The sequence below is a fragment of the Chrysoperla carnea genome, chromosome 1, assembly GCF_905475395.1.
Source record: "Chrysoperla carnea chromosome 1, inChrCarn1.1, whole genome shotgun sequence".
Classification (NCBI taxonomy): domain Eukaryota; kingdom Metazoa; phylum Arthropoda; class Insecta; order Neuroptera; family Chrysopidae; genus Chrysoperla; species Chrysoperla carnea.
Genome location: NC_058337.1, coordinates 75,021,403 through 75,036,133, shown reverse-complemented (window position 1 = coordinate 75,036,133; position 14,731 = coordinate 75,021,403). Strand labels below are relative to the sequence as shown.

At 27.5% G+C, this 14,731-nt stretch overlaps 1 protein-coding gene across 3 annotated transcripts in view; it reads left to right on the top strand.

Annotated features, from left to right (window-relative positions):
• The window catches only part of LOC123305633, a 105,424-nt gene that overhangs the window by 33,329 nt on the left and 57,364 nt on the right, over positions 1-14,731 (top strand). Inside the window, exon 1 of one of the 3 annotated variants that reach the window (XM_044887407.1) lies at positions 7,605-7,648. The exons of the other annotated variants lie outside the window; for them this stretch is intronic. Coding sequence (XP_044743342.1) covers positions 7,616-7,648 — 33 coding nt within the window. The 5' untranslated portion in view covers positions 7,605-7,615. Of the gene's footprint in view, positions 1-7,604; positions 7,649-14,731 lie in introns of those variants that run through there. 3 annotated transcript variants of the gene reach the window in all.

The window sequence follows — 14,731 nt, the reverse complement described above, 5'->3', positions numbered from 1 at the left end:
TAATTAATGAAAGAAAATTATTGATTTCACCTCGAGCTAATTCTTAAGCATGACGAAAGTTCGGTTCATAAATTCAAGATAATTGATCGAAATTTATATGAACAAAACAAACATTAACGCAAGGTGAGCTAAAATATTGGCGAATCAATTTATACCCTTTCAATCAAAATCACGAATTACTCATACATTGTGGCCAGATTACTGGAAAACATGAAAATTTCAGGGAATTAAAATTGTGGTAGCAAAGAAAATTTTATCATTTTCGGATCAAATTTCCAAAAGTAATTTTATAATTTTATTTTTCTATTCGAATTATTATTATATTCGATAATATGGCGCAAGTGATCGTTATATCTTGAGTCACATTTAATATTAAGATTTTTCATTCTCGTTTTTTGTAAAATTTTCGCTTCACTCAAAGCAATTTAAAATTATTAATTTGGCCAAGGAATTTTTGAATTATTCAACTGCAAAACATAGAAAAATTAAGGAATTTCATTTTGGAAAAAAAGAAGGCACCATGATAGAGTTAAAGATATTGATATTGATCTTAACTGAATTGAACACAGGCTCGTCATTTATTGACGATGCTACCACTCTCAGATTCTTATATAAAGCCACATTTTGAAGAATTCCATAAGTAATAAATTTCGATTTTTTTCCCCAATTTCTTAGATTGTATTTTATAAATTATCTAGATTGTAGTCTTTTGTATTTTATAAATACGTATTTTGACTTTCAAGTAGTCATCATCAGTATGAATTAGCTAATCGTAATTACTCTTATGTTACTCGTTGCTAATTTGGTGGCGGACTGCACATCGATGTTTTCGTGTACCCTATTTATTTCGAAATATCCTAGAGTTCTAATTTATTATCTTTGATAATATTTATAAATTCCATAAGGGTTTCTTTTTGATTTTCTGGTATTCTAAAACCACTAACTCTTTCTAGCATTGTACATTTAATATATTAACTTTGCCCAGTTTCTCAATTTCATCCATTGCTTTTTTTTTATTATTTTGCACACTTAAAGAACATTAAAACATTAATTTTAAATAATGTTTTATACCAGAGATTAATACCTACCGTTTATTATTTTGCTTTTTGAGAGGACAATCAACCTTCGATTAACGACCTTTAGCAACAAAATTATTGATTTGGAAATGAATTGTTGATGTGAATGATGTGAATGTTGTTGCCTATAAAATATAATTCCTTTGTATTTAACGATTTGACGAAATAGTCACTTCATCATGATAGGAATAATAAATAATCTACCACTACACCATAGTTATAAAAGATGAATAAATTCTGACAGTATGTGAATGCAAACATATACACTTACTGAGTGTGTCACATAAGCGGAGCACAAGCATGAAAATAATGATTTCAAATTGAGAAGCTAAACAAATAATTAACACCCGAATTAAGTTTCATTCTACTGATTGAATATTATCGAGTAAGATGAAAGGATTGTTTGTCCTAAAATTTCATTATTGTTCATCTTTTTCTAAGCCTTTTAAGACATAAAGCAGAAATTAATTAAATCAAACAATTAACTGAATTAATTGTTGAAATATCAGGTAGGTATAAACATTGTTGATTACGCAACCGTTTGTTTTTTTTACGTCATGTAAGTAATGAAAGATAGCCAGCCACTCTTACACACAAAGTAATAACAGTATCTTTTCTCTCTCTTCTTCAGTGGATATAGTAATAAACAAAGAAACTCATACATAATATATGTAACGCATAAATTTAAAATAGAAACAATAGGTACCTGTATACACACTATATAATGTATCTAAGCTAATTTGTTCCCTCACGGGTAAACATTGTTGTTTACGAAAAAACGTTTCAAACAAAAGTTGTTTATTTTTAAATAAAGACATGTTGTTCATTTACGAACTCGCCTCCACTGTTTAAGTCCTAAGTACGCTATAAAAATTTCAGCTTGATGTCTCTTTTCGTTTTTGAGTTAAAATGACGATAGACAGACAGACGAACGGACAGACGACTGAAAAAGGACTAATTAGGTATTTTATGACCACTTATTATTTTTTAGCGTTATTAAACTTGGGACTAAACTTAGTATACCTTGATATATTTCATATATATATATATATATATATAAGTTTAGTCCCAAGTTTAATAACGCTAATGTAACGTTGTAATTTTAACAATAAATATTTCATACTCTTACAATTTTTTCTTGACAAGTACAGGGTCTCTTTTTCCCTCACATGTATCCATATGAAATATAATGTAGCAATTTGTGCCAAACATTGTAAACAGATCGATAAATTGTATTGAATAAATTGGCTGAAATATCTTCTAAATTTTCGGATACATCGTTTGTGATACATCTAGTATCTAACGATCAGCAATCATATTATTATTATACAGTTGTTTTATGAATAAGCGTCATCGTTTTCTCTCCTATTGTTATATAATAATGTCTCTATGTCTGTTTGTCTAATGTGTCTGTCTAGCAGATTGTCGTTGACTACACTAACACTACCATACACACACACACACACAGTCAGAGTTAGAGTCAACTTACAAAATAATAATAGTTCTAGATATTAAAAGTAGTTTTCCAGGATATGAACAAATAAACTATATAGCAAACGAACGCAACGATAGCGATACGATGCTGTTTTATGTAGAGCCTATGGAATTCATGATAAATCAATATCTGATGACGTAATATATTATTCTGTTGTCTGCAAATTATAATGTTTTTGTTCACAAATCATCATCACGAATGATAATACAAATAATGATTGCTGTTGATTTTTTTTTTTTTTTTGAATAGTGTGGTTTGTAGACATAGAGAAAAAGTCGACAATGGTTTTTTTTATCTTCTTTTTTTGTGTTGCAGACGAATATTTAATTTGTTTGTTTTTGGAATTCCGTACCAAATCATGTATTCATATTAGTCTACAGTACAGAGGGGGTATGGTTTCGTGACTAACACACTCACGAAACTTCGTGAGTGACTTCATTTCAGTGAAACCTACAACATTTTTATTTACGAAAACTTTCGAAATTGGGGCGTTAGCATAATAAAACATATAGTCTTTAAACTGACATGTTTAAAGCGTAGATGTGAGAAAAAGGCTCATGAAATATATAGGTCATTATGTACATTTATTTTTACTTATATTTATTAAAACGATTGTGTAAAAATTAGCCGGTTGTTCATAAATTTCCATACCCCCGTTTTTCGATTTTTTAGTTATCGTGACTAGGACGGATGGCAAATAATACTCGCTCAAAGGGCATGTTTCAGGCGTAATTTTCGTCAAAATAGAATACATAGACAATGAAGTGAAGAAAAAACATTGCAATCCTTTTTATTTATTTGCAAGAAAGATATTTTATCCATAAAACTCGTCTATGAAAATTTTCTTTCCATGTAATCATGAAATTTTTCCATGTCGAAATAACCGATTTTTTAGGACTAAAAGTGTGGGGCCTGTGGGCAACAGGGCTACTTTTAAATTACTATTACGACAATAGAATGTATACATTCAGAATATTTAACCGAAAGCCATATACATATATTTATTTCTCAAAAGAATTATTTTGGAAACTGAACAAAAATGAAATAAAAAAATATAACATAATGGTCAAACATTCGACGCAGAGGAGCGGCCTAGGGATCAAGGATTATAAAAAAATGAGATTCGGCGTCATCCGATTATGTTTTCTTTCGTTTAACATTCAGACATTCCGCACACGGTGCGGAAATTAATATAGGACCGTGTTCGCTTTTAAAAATACTCTTTTAGAAAGAAGAGATTGGTTTCGTTTAAGAAGATACTAAGAAAAAAATAATATTATTTTCAGATGTATTCAAAAGTACCTACTAGACTGCAAAAGCTTTGGCTCAAATAATAATAATCTTTATACTGTGCAGACAGGTGAATCTTCTACTTAAAGCATAAAAGCACGTACCGAGCTTTATCGAATTATATGCTATTCATGGTAGACCGAACGTTTTTTTTTTTGTATTTCAATAATCTTTTGTAACTAAAAAAAAGTTATTACTCAAGATATAATAATATTTATTATGTATTTTCTAAAAAAATAATGTATTCATTCCATTTTATACTTCTACAAACAAACAAAATCGTAGCGCAGGAGCTGCGTTAGCTTAGCGAATTCCCCCAGAAATTGAAAAAAAAAAAAAAATGACACATTTTTCTTAAAATTGAGTATTGCATTTTTAATTTTTCAAGAATTTTTATTTCGAAAACTAAGCGCCTAGAAAAATAAATCACGAGTACTTTTTTGCTTAAAACTGATTTAAAAAAAATTCAAAACTTTGTACTTTCTGGATCCCCCCATACCTTGTTTATCGGTCGATTTTTCTCATTACCAAACTTGCCCTTTCAAATACCAAAACCCTTCTTGATACCAAATTTTGATACCAAATCGGACTTAAATTGCGACCGCTAGAGAGCTTACAGACACATAAATGTATAGATAGATACATATGTTTATATATATATATATATATATATATATATATATATATATATATATATATATATATATAAATTTTAACGATGGTCATTTTTGACATCTAGTTGGTGGGATCGATGAACATTTGAAAAAATTTTCTCAAAATTCCTCCATTAGTACAAAAGGAATAGCTCCATTTCCTTCAATTCGCTAAAAGAAGGTATAAACGAGATATCTACGAATATTTATTTTAAAGGTTTGTCAATTTTTAATTTAGCCTCTTTATTTTTGGTGTCCAGTAAACTGAATAAAATTTTTTACTATGTTCAGTTCAGATTTTGAATTAATTTAAAACTACAACGACCTAGGGCGTTTCGCTCCGTATATGGTATGTTTCTTTCTATGGTAATCATTTCCTCGATATTTTGACCCGTTATAACAAATTTTTATAAATGAATGTAATTTTTTTATATTTTCGATTTTGTCAGTAAAATTTTGGTTAAAAATAGAGATAGATAGTTATATGAATTATGATTTAATGATTTAATTAGAAACCAGACATAGTTCGAATTTTACAGAAATGTATATTTGACGTCTAAGATGTCTGTAAAAAAGTATTTGATTTAAGCGAAGAAAAGGCGAACATGTGACGATTTACGTTATTATATTGTTCATAAGCCCCATTCAACAAAACTTTTAATGAAGCAAATTTGCAAACCATACGTAGATGAACTTAATAGCGACGAACAACATGTTTTTCGAAATTTCTTGATATGTATAAACGAACAAAATTTGATTAGCAAAACCGAAAATAAGACAATTGTTTATATAAATTTGTAATCAACAATCGTTGCAATCACTTTCGGACATTACTCACTTCAAATTCGGAATCAATGGGTCAAACAATAAGATGATGACTGTGCTGAGTGAAAGAAACATGCTATTTATTTACTGGCCACTGTGCTTCAATAAAAGGATGAGTTGACACATGCACATCAAATAAAATAAAAAATCAAATTACGTAACTTTTGTTTGTCTGAATTTTTTTATTTGGCTTTCTAAAATATATGTATTTAATTTTAGCTTTATTGATTTTCTTTGTACATTTGGGTTAGGTTAGGGTTTTTCACTACTTTCCACTATACATATACATATACAATAGACAATTCATTGAACTTTGAATTCAACTTGTATTCTATATGAACTAGATGCAGTATAATTGTATGTCTGCGAAGTTGAAAAAACACAAAACTTTTTATACTACTGTTCTGAAATAAATGAACGAATCGTCACTTATACCTCTTTAAAGTTTAAACTAGGTATCCGTTGTTAAGCCTGTCAATAACCCTTTGAAAATTTATCATACCTATTATCGATTCATTTGTGGTTTTAGTTTGTTAAAACCTTCAAGCTATGATATGTTTTAAAACAATTCGTGAGGCATGCAATAATGTTTGTATTTAGTAGCAGAAGGCTTATTTAGGTATGCTGATGGTTTTCTCGATTAGATAACAGTTAAATGTTTTGTTTAATGTAATTTTTAAAAATTTTAAATGATCTTTTTACACATAAAGTTTTTTTCTAATCTCTAACCAGGAACCCAACTTTTGATTTTTGATTTTATAGATAAGAGAAAAGGTAAAAAGGTGTAATGATTTTTTACTGTAAATTTTATAGACAGGTAATTTGTTGCCATTTTGCTCACAAACTTTACGTTTAATTTTAGTTTCTAAATATTTTAAAGTAAACATGAGTTTAAATGCAACAGCAATAGCAAATAAGGTATTTTTAACCGACTTCAAACAAAAAAGGAGGGGGGGTTATCAATTCAATTGTATGTTTTTTTTATGTGTGTTACCTCAGAACTTGGTGAACCGATTTTAATGATTCTTATCTATTTGAAAGCTGGTGTTTCCCGTGTGGTCCCATTTCATTTTGGTCCAACGGCATCCATGAAAAAACCATAAAAGTCTTAAATTTGCATATATGATGACGAATAGGTCAATATGTCGCCAACCGATTTCAATGATTCTTTTTTTAGTGAAAAATTAGTTAGTGTACTTCAAATTCACTAAAAATCACAAAATAAAAAAAAACTTTTAACCGATAGAAAACCGACTTCAAAAGAAAAACTTTTCCAAAACAAATTAATATACACTAAAAAGTAAAAAAATAACGATAATATAATGTAGTTAAAATGGTTATTTTTGGAGTCGGTGTCAGCCAAGCTAATGTAGCAAACTGTTCTGTCAGTTGTTGAGTTGTTTCCTTGGCTGACACTGACTTTTAGTGCATATTAATTTGTTTTGAAAAGTTTCTCTTTTGATGTCGGTTTTCTTTTAGTTAAAAGTTTTTTTTATTTACCCGACTGTCGAGAAGTGGATTTGTGAATTTTTTAATTTGCAAAAAGAAAGATTAATAATATTTCGTTCAACGATTGTCCATGTTTCAAAAAAATAACCATTTAAGTGGGATAAGTAAATTTGACGCAAACAATAGGATTAGCTATGTGTCGTATGGAAAATATTTCCAAAAAGAGTGTTTTATCTGTATCAGGGAAAACGCCACATCGTATTTCTGCTCAAAAGAGGTCTTCAAAGTTTTACACAAAAAGAAGAAAATTACTGAAAATATTTTGGTATCCTTGGGATTTTTCTAATAGGAATAATTTTAATCGAAAATAGAAATAAGAAATTCCAAAATATGACCTTAAATTTTAAGGTGCGTATTATACTGACTTAAACCCTTAAAAAATCAGTCAATTTTGTTTTTGGATTTGAAAAAGAATAGAAAATTTCGATGAAAATATTTAAGTTTTCTGTGTATTATCAAGTTGTGAAAACTCATAAATTACTATTAACGATACAATGACGATGACCCAGACGCATCTTATCAATTGTTATACATATTAAAACGTGCCGTTAAAATTCAACGACTTCATATTGCGTTCAAAAACCCAATGAACGTGTATGTTAATAACCTGTAAACATTTTGATGACATGCGTCGTTCTAAACCAACCTCATCTTTTCTCATTGTGAACGATGATGATACACCTGTTACAAAATATAAAAGCATCCATACTCTCATTGTATCGCAAGTAACGCACATTTGAATACAGTCTATGAAAAATTTGTGAAACATGTTACATCATCGTCAGTTTCGATTATACATTGTAAGTCTATTATTAATCAATTTAAATTTTATTTTAAAAAGAGTTTGCAAAATATTTGTGACGACTTTTAGTTAAAAAAATTTAAGGTAGTACGAGCGCCAGGCAGGTGTAGACTGTGGTTGAAATTATTTGTACCTTATTTTCAACTTTGATAATGAATTTTGTTATAATTTTATGAATATAGACAAAAAATAAGAATTCTTCGATATCTCCCTTAATTTTCGAAATATCGAAAGCTAAATAATTAAACAAACTTTATAATTATCGATATTTTGAAAATTAAGGTAGATATCGAAAAATCATATTCTTATTTTTCGTCTACATTCATGAAATTATAACAAAACTCATCTTTCTCAAAATTTTCTTCTTACTGTCTTATATTGTCAAGTTATAAGATTATTCACCATCAAAATTGGAAAAAAATATTATTTTTAAAATTTGTGTCCCCACTTTTAACTTTAATTTAAATAGTTTTTTTCCATCGACTAGTTTTGGAGAAATCTATGAAAACATATCATGTATACGTTTTCCCTTAAGACCAATGTTAAATATGCCTAAATATGAAGTCATTTATTTATTTAAATAATCGGGCAACATCCACTAAAATTTTCAGAATTGATTTAGACTTAGTCCAACTTAATATAAAAAAAATGAAGCCTTTTATCCAAAATTGCTCTGGCGCTCATATATCCTTAATAATTTTTTAATTGCATAATTTTGATATTAGATTGTGCGTAAAATTTAGAATTTTATTTTTTAAATATGTAAGTTTTGACGAATTTTTACATTCTACTGCGATTTTTTTGTGGAAAAATATTAATTTTGTTCTTTAAAATTTACATGTTTTGAAATAAATTTTGAACACAAAAAAATAAAAATTGTTGTAGGGCTTAGTCCAAATCAATTTTTCAAAATTTTCAAAAATAATTTTATTATATTCAACATTTAAAATCTCATTCTAATTTTTTTTAAACAGTTTTTAATTTGTGTTAAAATAAAAAAAAGTGTGATAGCTAGTTACTAGTAAATACTTGAATTTTGCTGAATAAAGAGTTATAAAAAAACTTGAATACTTGAATATTCGAATAGATTTTATTATTACATAAGTGGAGGTGATAATTATTAAATTATAAGCAAATAGAAACACATATTTAAATTTAAATATTCACGATTTTATTTAACTATTGAAATTCATATAAATAATGCTATGCTATAAATGTATGTTATGTATGTGAATGAGTATTTGTGGTAAGCAGATGTGTAAAATAATGAATTATTGCTGAAGTAATGTTTTTTATTTATATTTTTTAATAGCAATTAATTTGCGAGTTGAGAGTTTTATGAATATTATATTAGTATGTATAAATTATTATTGCAATAGAAAAAAAATTATTTATTGAAAATGTACAGTATGATTTGATAAGTGTGTTCTCAAAAAAATAAAACTATCACTGACCGGCTTTAAGTATGAAGTTTTTTTTACCATTTCCAATCAAACAAAAAAATTCAGATTATGGGAATATTCAATTTAAAAAAATTTTTGCTGATAAATTTTGTTTTGCTTTCTGTTCAAGTGGTTATTTTTTAAAACAAAAAGTCGTTCTTGCGGGTATCTGTCATACAACTCTATTTTAGATTAAAGCTATAAGAAAATAAGGCTGTTGATCAAAGTAAAAAACATGATGTCTCATGCTTAAACATGTGACTTAGCAACATTGTTACATATTACCTTCCTTCAAAATTACTATTAACTAGTCTACTCGTGCAAAATTTCGCATTGCGCACAAATTCTCAAATTAAAGAGAAGCTTACATTTGTAGACCGTGCATCTATTATTCGTCATAAGTTGTAGAAAATAAGATTTACTATAATTTATCCTCTCAACATTTTTCGTCCACATTTCATACTTACGGAAGTTAATCATTCTGTTCAATGTCCTAAAATACTAATCTTGAATTTTTGAACAAACTAATTTAAAAAAAAGCCTGATATAAATTCAATTAAACTAATTAAATTTTTTGTTCATAAACAATAAAATTAATCCTTCAATACATAGCCCATTTCCTTAAATTTTCGAACATTTCTGTCTAAATTCTCCTCTAAAATACGCTGTGCTATCTATTTTAAATGTTACACTAATTTTTCTCTACTGTCTAACAACCCATGACTCTCAACATTTATGTTTGTGATATTTTCTCATTCTCCGATGGGTCTCGGTAGCGCCTTCTTCAATTCCGTGTATTACATTCTAGCGTCGATATATTGTCACTACTTATTTTTGAATTTTCTGTTGTTTTGTTTTTTAAAAAAATGTTGTTTGTTTGGAGGTCTAAACTTGTTGAAAACAGAATACAGTGTAATATTTAAAATCGGTTAATTTGTGTTTAAAATTAGTTACGAAAATCGAATGTATTGTAACGAATCATCCTGTACATAAATATGGTATGATTTTATATATATATTTATTTTTGCAAACTCATACATAATATTTATAATTACTTTGTCTATATATGTAGTTAGTAAAATTGTATTTCAATTATCCTGAAATATTTAATGACGGAAGAGAATTATTACAGAACAATTTATAGTATATTTTAGAAATAATATCTACTCACTCACTCTGCACTCTGTAGTCAGTTAACTGCAGAGTACTTTAAGTACATAGAACTCGTCGATGTTATTTCTGCATTCTGCTTGCTGTATTTTATTTATCATAACGTTTTATCCAATATTAAAAGTGCAGTAGACAGGAATACTACTTAAGTTGAGTATAGAAGAATATAAACCATACTACACATTTATATATTACAACTTACAACGCAAAACTATTAATTTATAATTATTTTTTCGATTCGATGACGTTGTAATTTCCTTTATATATAGCTTTACAGTATGTTATAAATAGAGGTTTGTGGAAATGATTACTCTGGGAAATGATATATTGAATAGTTCATGAAAAACTTCCTTTTAATTTGTGTGGAAATAAATACGGATGAGAATTTATGTGAAAATTATATTTTAATTATAGAGAGTGGTTAGTTGAATTTTATTGAATGTAATAATTCTAGAAAAAATGAATATGTCTTAGAATCTTCATATATTTTTAAAATCGATTGATTTTTATTTATATGTTTAAAATATATGATTTAAAAAAATCATTATATCATTTTCCTGGAACAGAAGGAGTTCTTAGATTTAATTGAAAAGTCGCAATCAGCCATAGCCAAATTTTGGTACCATTATATATATACGCGGTATTTGGCATTAAATAAATTAATATTATTAAACTTATAGCAATCCTTAGCTTGAAAAAAAGGTTGGGACTCAGACGCAGGTACAACGTCTCATCAATTTTTATTATGGTCTTTTTAGGCTCATTAGTCTCCTGTGATAATTCTCATCTTAGGCCATTAAGTACATTAATTGAGCATCGCCATTATCTTTCCGTACCGCGAGAGAAGTGCCAACATCGGAGGTAATTGCTTGGGTCAGTTAGGATTTTTATATGTTTTAGGCCAAAACAGGCTATTAAAGAAAAGTCTATGCAGATAAAAAATTCGAACCTTTTTAAAGTGTTTTTCAATTTATAGATAAAGTGATTAACCCATACGCCATTTATTATATTTAAAAACTGTTAGAAGTCTAGAAATATCTTTTGAACAAATCCCTACGATTTGTGTGACTTGCGTCAGGATCAGAGTTTTGACAACTTTTTCGGGTTAGAGGCCACGTTATTATATCAAAATTGACCGAAATTATTTTACTTTATATTACATTACTTTCGAAAATATTTCGTACCATAAGTATGTGTCTTGAATAGAGCGACTTCCTGCTAAAATACAAAAGAAAGATATCATATATATTTTTGTTAACTAATCAGATATGAGGGGGGATTTTAGCTCACATGAAATATCTTATGAAATTTTTGGTGGCAAAATGCATTTAAAATGTAATTTAGAGGTGCACATAAAATTTATACAAAGGTTACAAAAAACTTGTAATTTTTTTTCGTACAATTCTAATGCATAGAAGGTTGGAGTATTACGTTTTTTTTTCAAATGTATAATTAATAGAATGTTATTATTATTAATATCAAGGGCAAAGTGCAAAGGAATTGTAATTTATAATATTTTGAGAGAAAGTTTATATGCTGTTTACATTTTTTGCATTTGTACTGCGCATATCATATGTATCATTTTGTTGTTTATCCGATGTGAAATATTCAATATATTATTTCCTAAAAATACTTTTCTCAAAAATGACACCCATAAAATAAAAATTAGAAATTTTATGACCAAGATTTGATAACAATAAATAATATCTTATAAGAATCTAATCCCAGTAATTATGGATCTAATTTCAGCTTTGTCAGAATCCAAAATTTAATAGATTTATTAAAGCTTTGTATTATAAAAGGAAAATGTTTGATTTTCAAAAGATTTATAGTTTTATTATTTTTTAATGAATGCAACTTAAATATAAATATATGTTAAGATAAATTTATTGTTTAAAATATTTGTAATTATAAAATTTATAGCTGGTATTAAATTTTCCAAACACTAAAACATTATTATAATTTAAATTGTAATAATGGCGCAGGCGTCATTCATTCATATGTTCGACAATAATAGTATTAATAAAAATGAATATTGTGTTTATATTTAAATAATTTTATTGTGATGTAAAAAAAGTATTCCAATGTTAAAAGTATTTCAGAGTTTCTAATCTTATTATCTAGCAAGGTGGCCGCGAATTTAATAATAATAGTCTGAAAATAGTAAGTGAATGTGTCTTTATCGGGAATTAACACGAAAAAAACTCGAAAAATTTAATTATCAGAAAGTTTCAATTGCTTTGGAATTATTAATTCTTAATGTTGTATAATGAAATTATTAAAATACGAATAAAAAACCATTATAGAAGCAAATCATAAAATAAATCATGTTTTCAAATTTTATATCAAACGTCATCTATGAACAGTAATCATAACTTATCAAAGATCAGAATCATTTAGTTAATAAATAGTTTATTTGACAGTTTTAATTATTAAACATAAGATTTTACTCTACCAAATATTATTTATTATACCTAACATCATATAAATTACGTATCATCTAACGCGCTCTCAAAAAGTTTCACTTTAAAAATTATTAGACGACATGTCAACATCGCAGACTTATTAGAAAATTGCGGTATTTCATGAAGAACATTATAAATAAAACCGCGTTTTAACTATCAAAAACATACCTGTCCGTGATTTTTGTTACCTTACCAACTCAACCTGTTGAAATTCAGTGAAAATTATTCAATTTCCCATTTTTTCCATTTCTATCATTTGTGCAAATAAACTTAAAGGATGAAATATCAAAAAAATTAAGTATATATATGGAAGAGGAACTTTTCGAAAAATCAAGATTCGATATGATTTTGCTATAGTTAAAAGATTTGCAAGTTAGTTCATTGGTATAATATACGAGTTTGCTATAGTTAATATTGAGAGTGGAGGCATTCTATATATTTTAACGAAACACCTGAATTGCATGCTATTTTTCAATAGTGACGTGCTTGGCGTATATTTTTGTATTAGAAACTATTGTACATCCGTAACTGTACATATAACGACTAAAAACCATAAGTGTATATTACTTAAAACCTATTAAAACTACATGATATATGAATGTGTAATAATTTGAATTATAAAATACAAAACTGTATACTTAACATATACAACTAACTGACTCTGACTCTTTTATTGTATACAAACAATATATAGCATAGTACAATGTTAATTTGTATTGTGACCTCCGAGTGATTGTGTATATGAGTCATCTTTTTTACTTAACTTTGCTTAATTTAAGTTTACAATACATGTAGAACAGAATAGATCTAAATGTTCAGCATATTATATCAATTAACATGGCTATAGATTAGGTCTGTTAGATCTGTCTGTCTAGATCCCAAAAATGTTTGCTCAATGTTACGAAATGAAGTTCAGGTTGATTAATCCCAAAAAAGTTATATAACAGAGGCTTAAAAGCATAGAAAACGCAATAAGTGAATTATAGACCGCTAAAAAAGATCGAAAATATAATAAAAATCTTCCCTATTTGTCTCGCAACCTGACAAAGCACGAATATTTATATTTTGAATTATTTTATAAACACGTGTATGCCTGTGTATTTCATAGGGTAATATAAGAGAGATGAAGACAGCTATACGCGTACTTTTTTTATGCCTCTCTCTATAACGATCAACCGTTTGGATAGCTACATTACAGTTCTATTTTATTACTACTATGTTAAATCCATACTCATAAGCTGTGGCTAAAAACGGTTTCACATAGCAAGGTGATGCCCTTTTATGACGGAAAAAAATACGGTATATGTGATTGTATGGTCATATGTCGAGTAAAACCATGAAGATATCAGGCGTAGGGCTACTCGACTTTACCATCAACACGTACCAATTGAAAAATAAAATATCAAAAGTTAATACAATAAAAATGAAACACTAATATTTAAAATTAATTATAAGAAATTTAGTTTCTATTTTATGATCCAATTTGTATTTATTTTAATTACCATAAGACGTCAGACGTTGACAACCACATTTACTATGGGATACTTTTAATTATTTGGCCATAACGTTTCATTGTTTAAATACCCTGCACATACTTGGGTATCAGTACCTGATTTTGATTATTGATTATAAAGATTGTTAATTTACGAGAAGGTTACATTTTGAAAACTTTCAAAAACTGTGCTATTAAAAACAAAATTTTACTATCGGTAATAGTTTTTTCATTAGCGAAATTTTTCAGGGTCAAATGAAGTCTAGGTTTTTTTCAAGGATACCCATATTTTTTTAAAGAAAAGATCGATGTCTTGGTTGAATTATAAACTTTTTCCAAATTTTAATTTATTGAGTTTCCTGCATGAAAAAACATTTTGGAATTTTTAATACATTTTTGTTGCTAATCACATTTTTCTACTGTCTAGAGTAGTGTTTTTAAACTGTCTTATAATCATGAAAAAATTCACTACTATCAAAATAGTAAAATATACGTTATTAAAACCAATATTT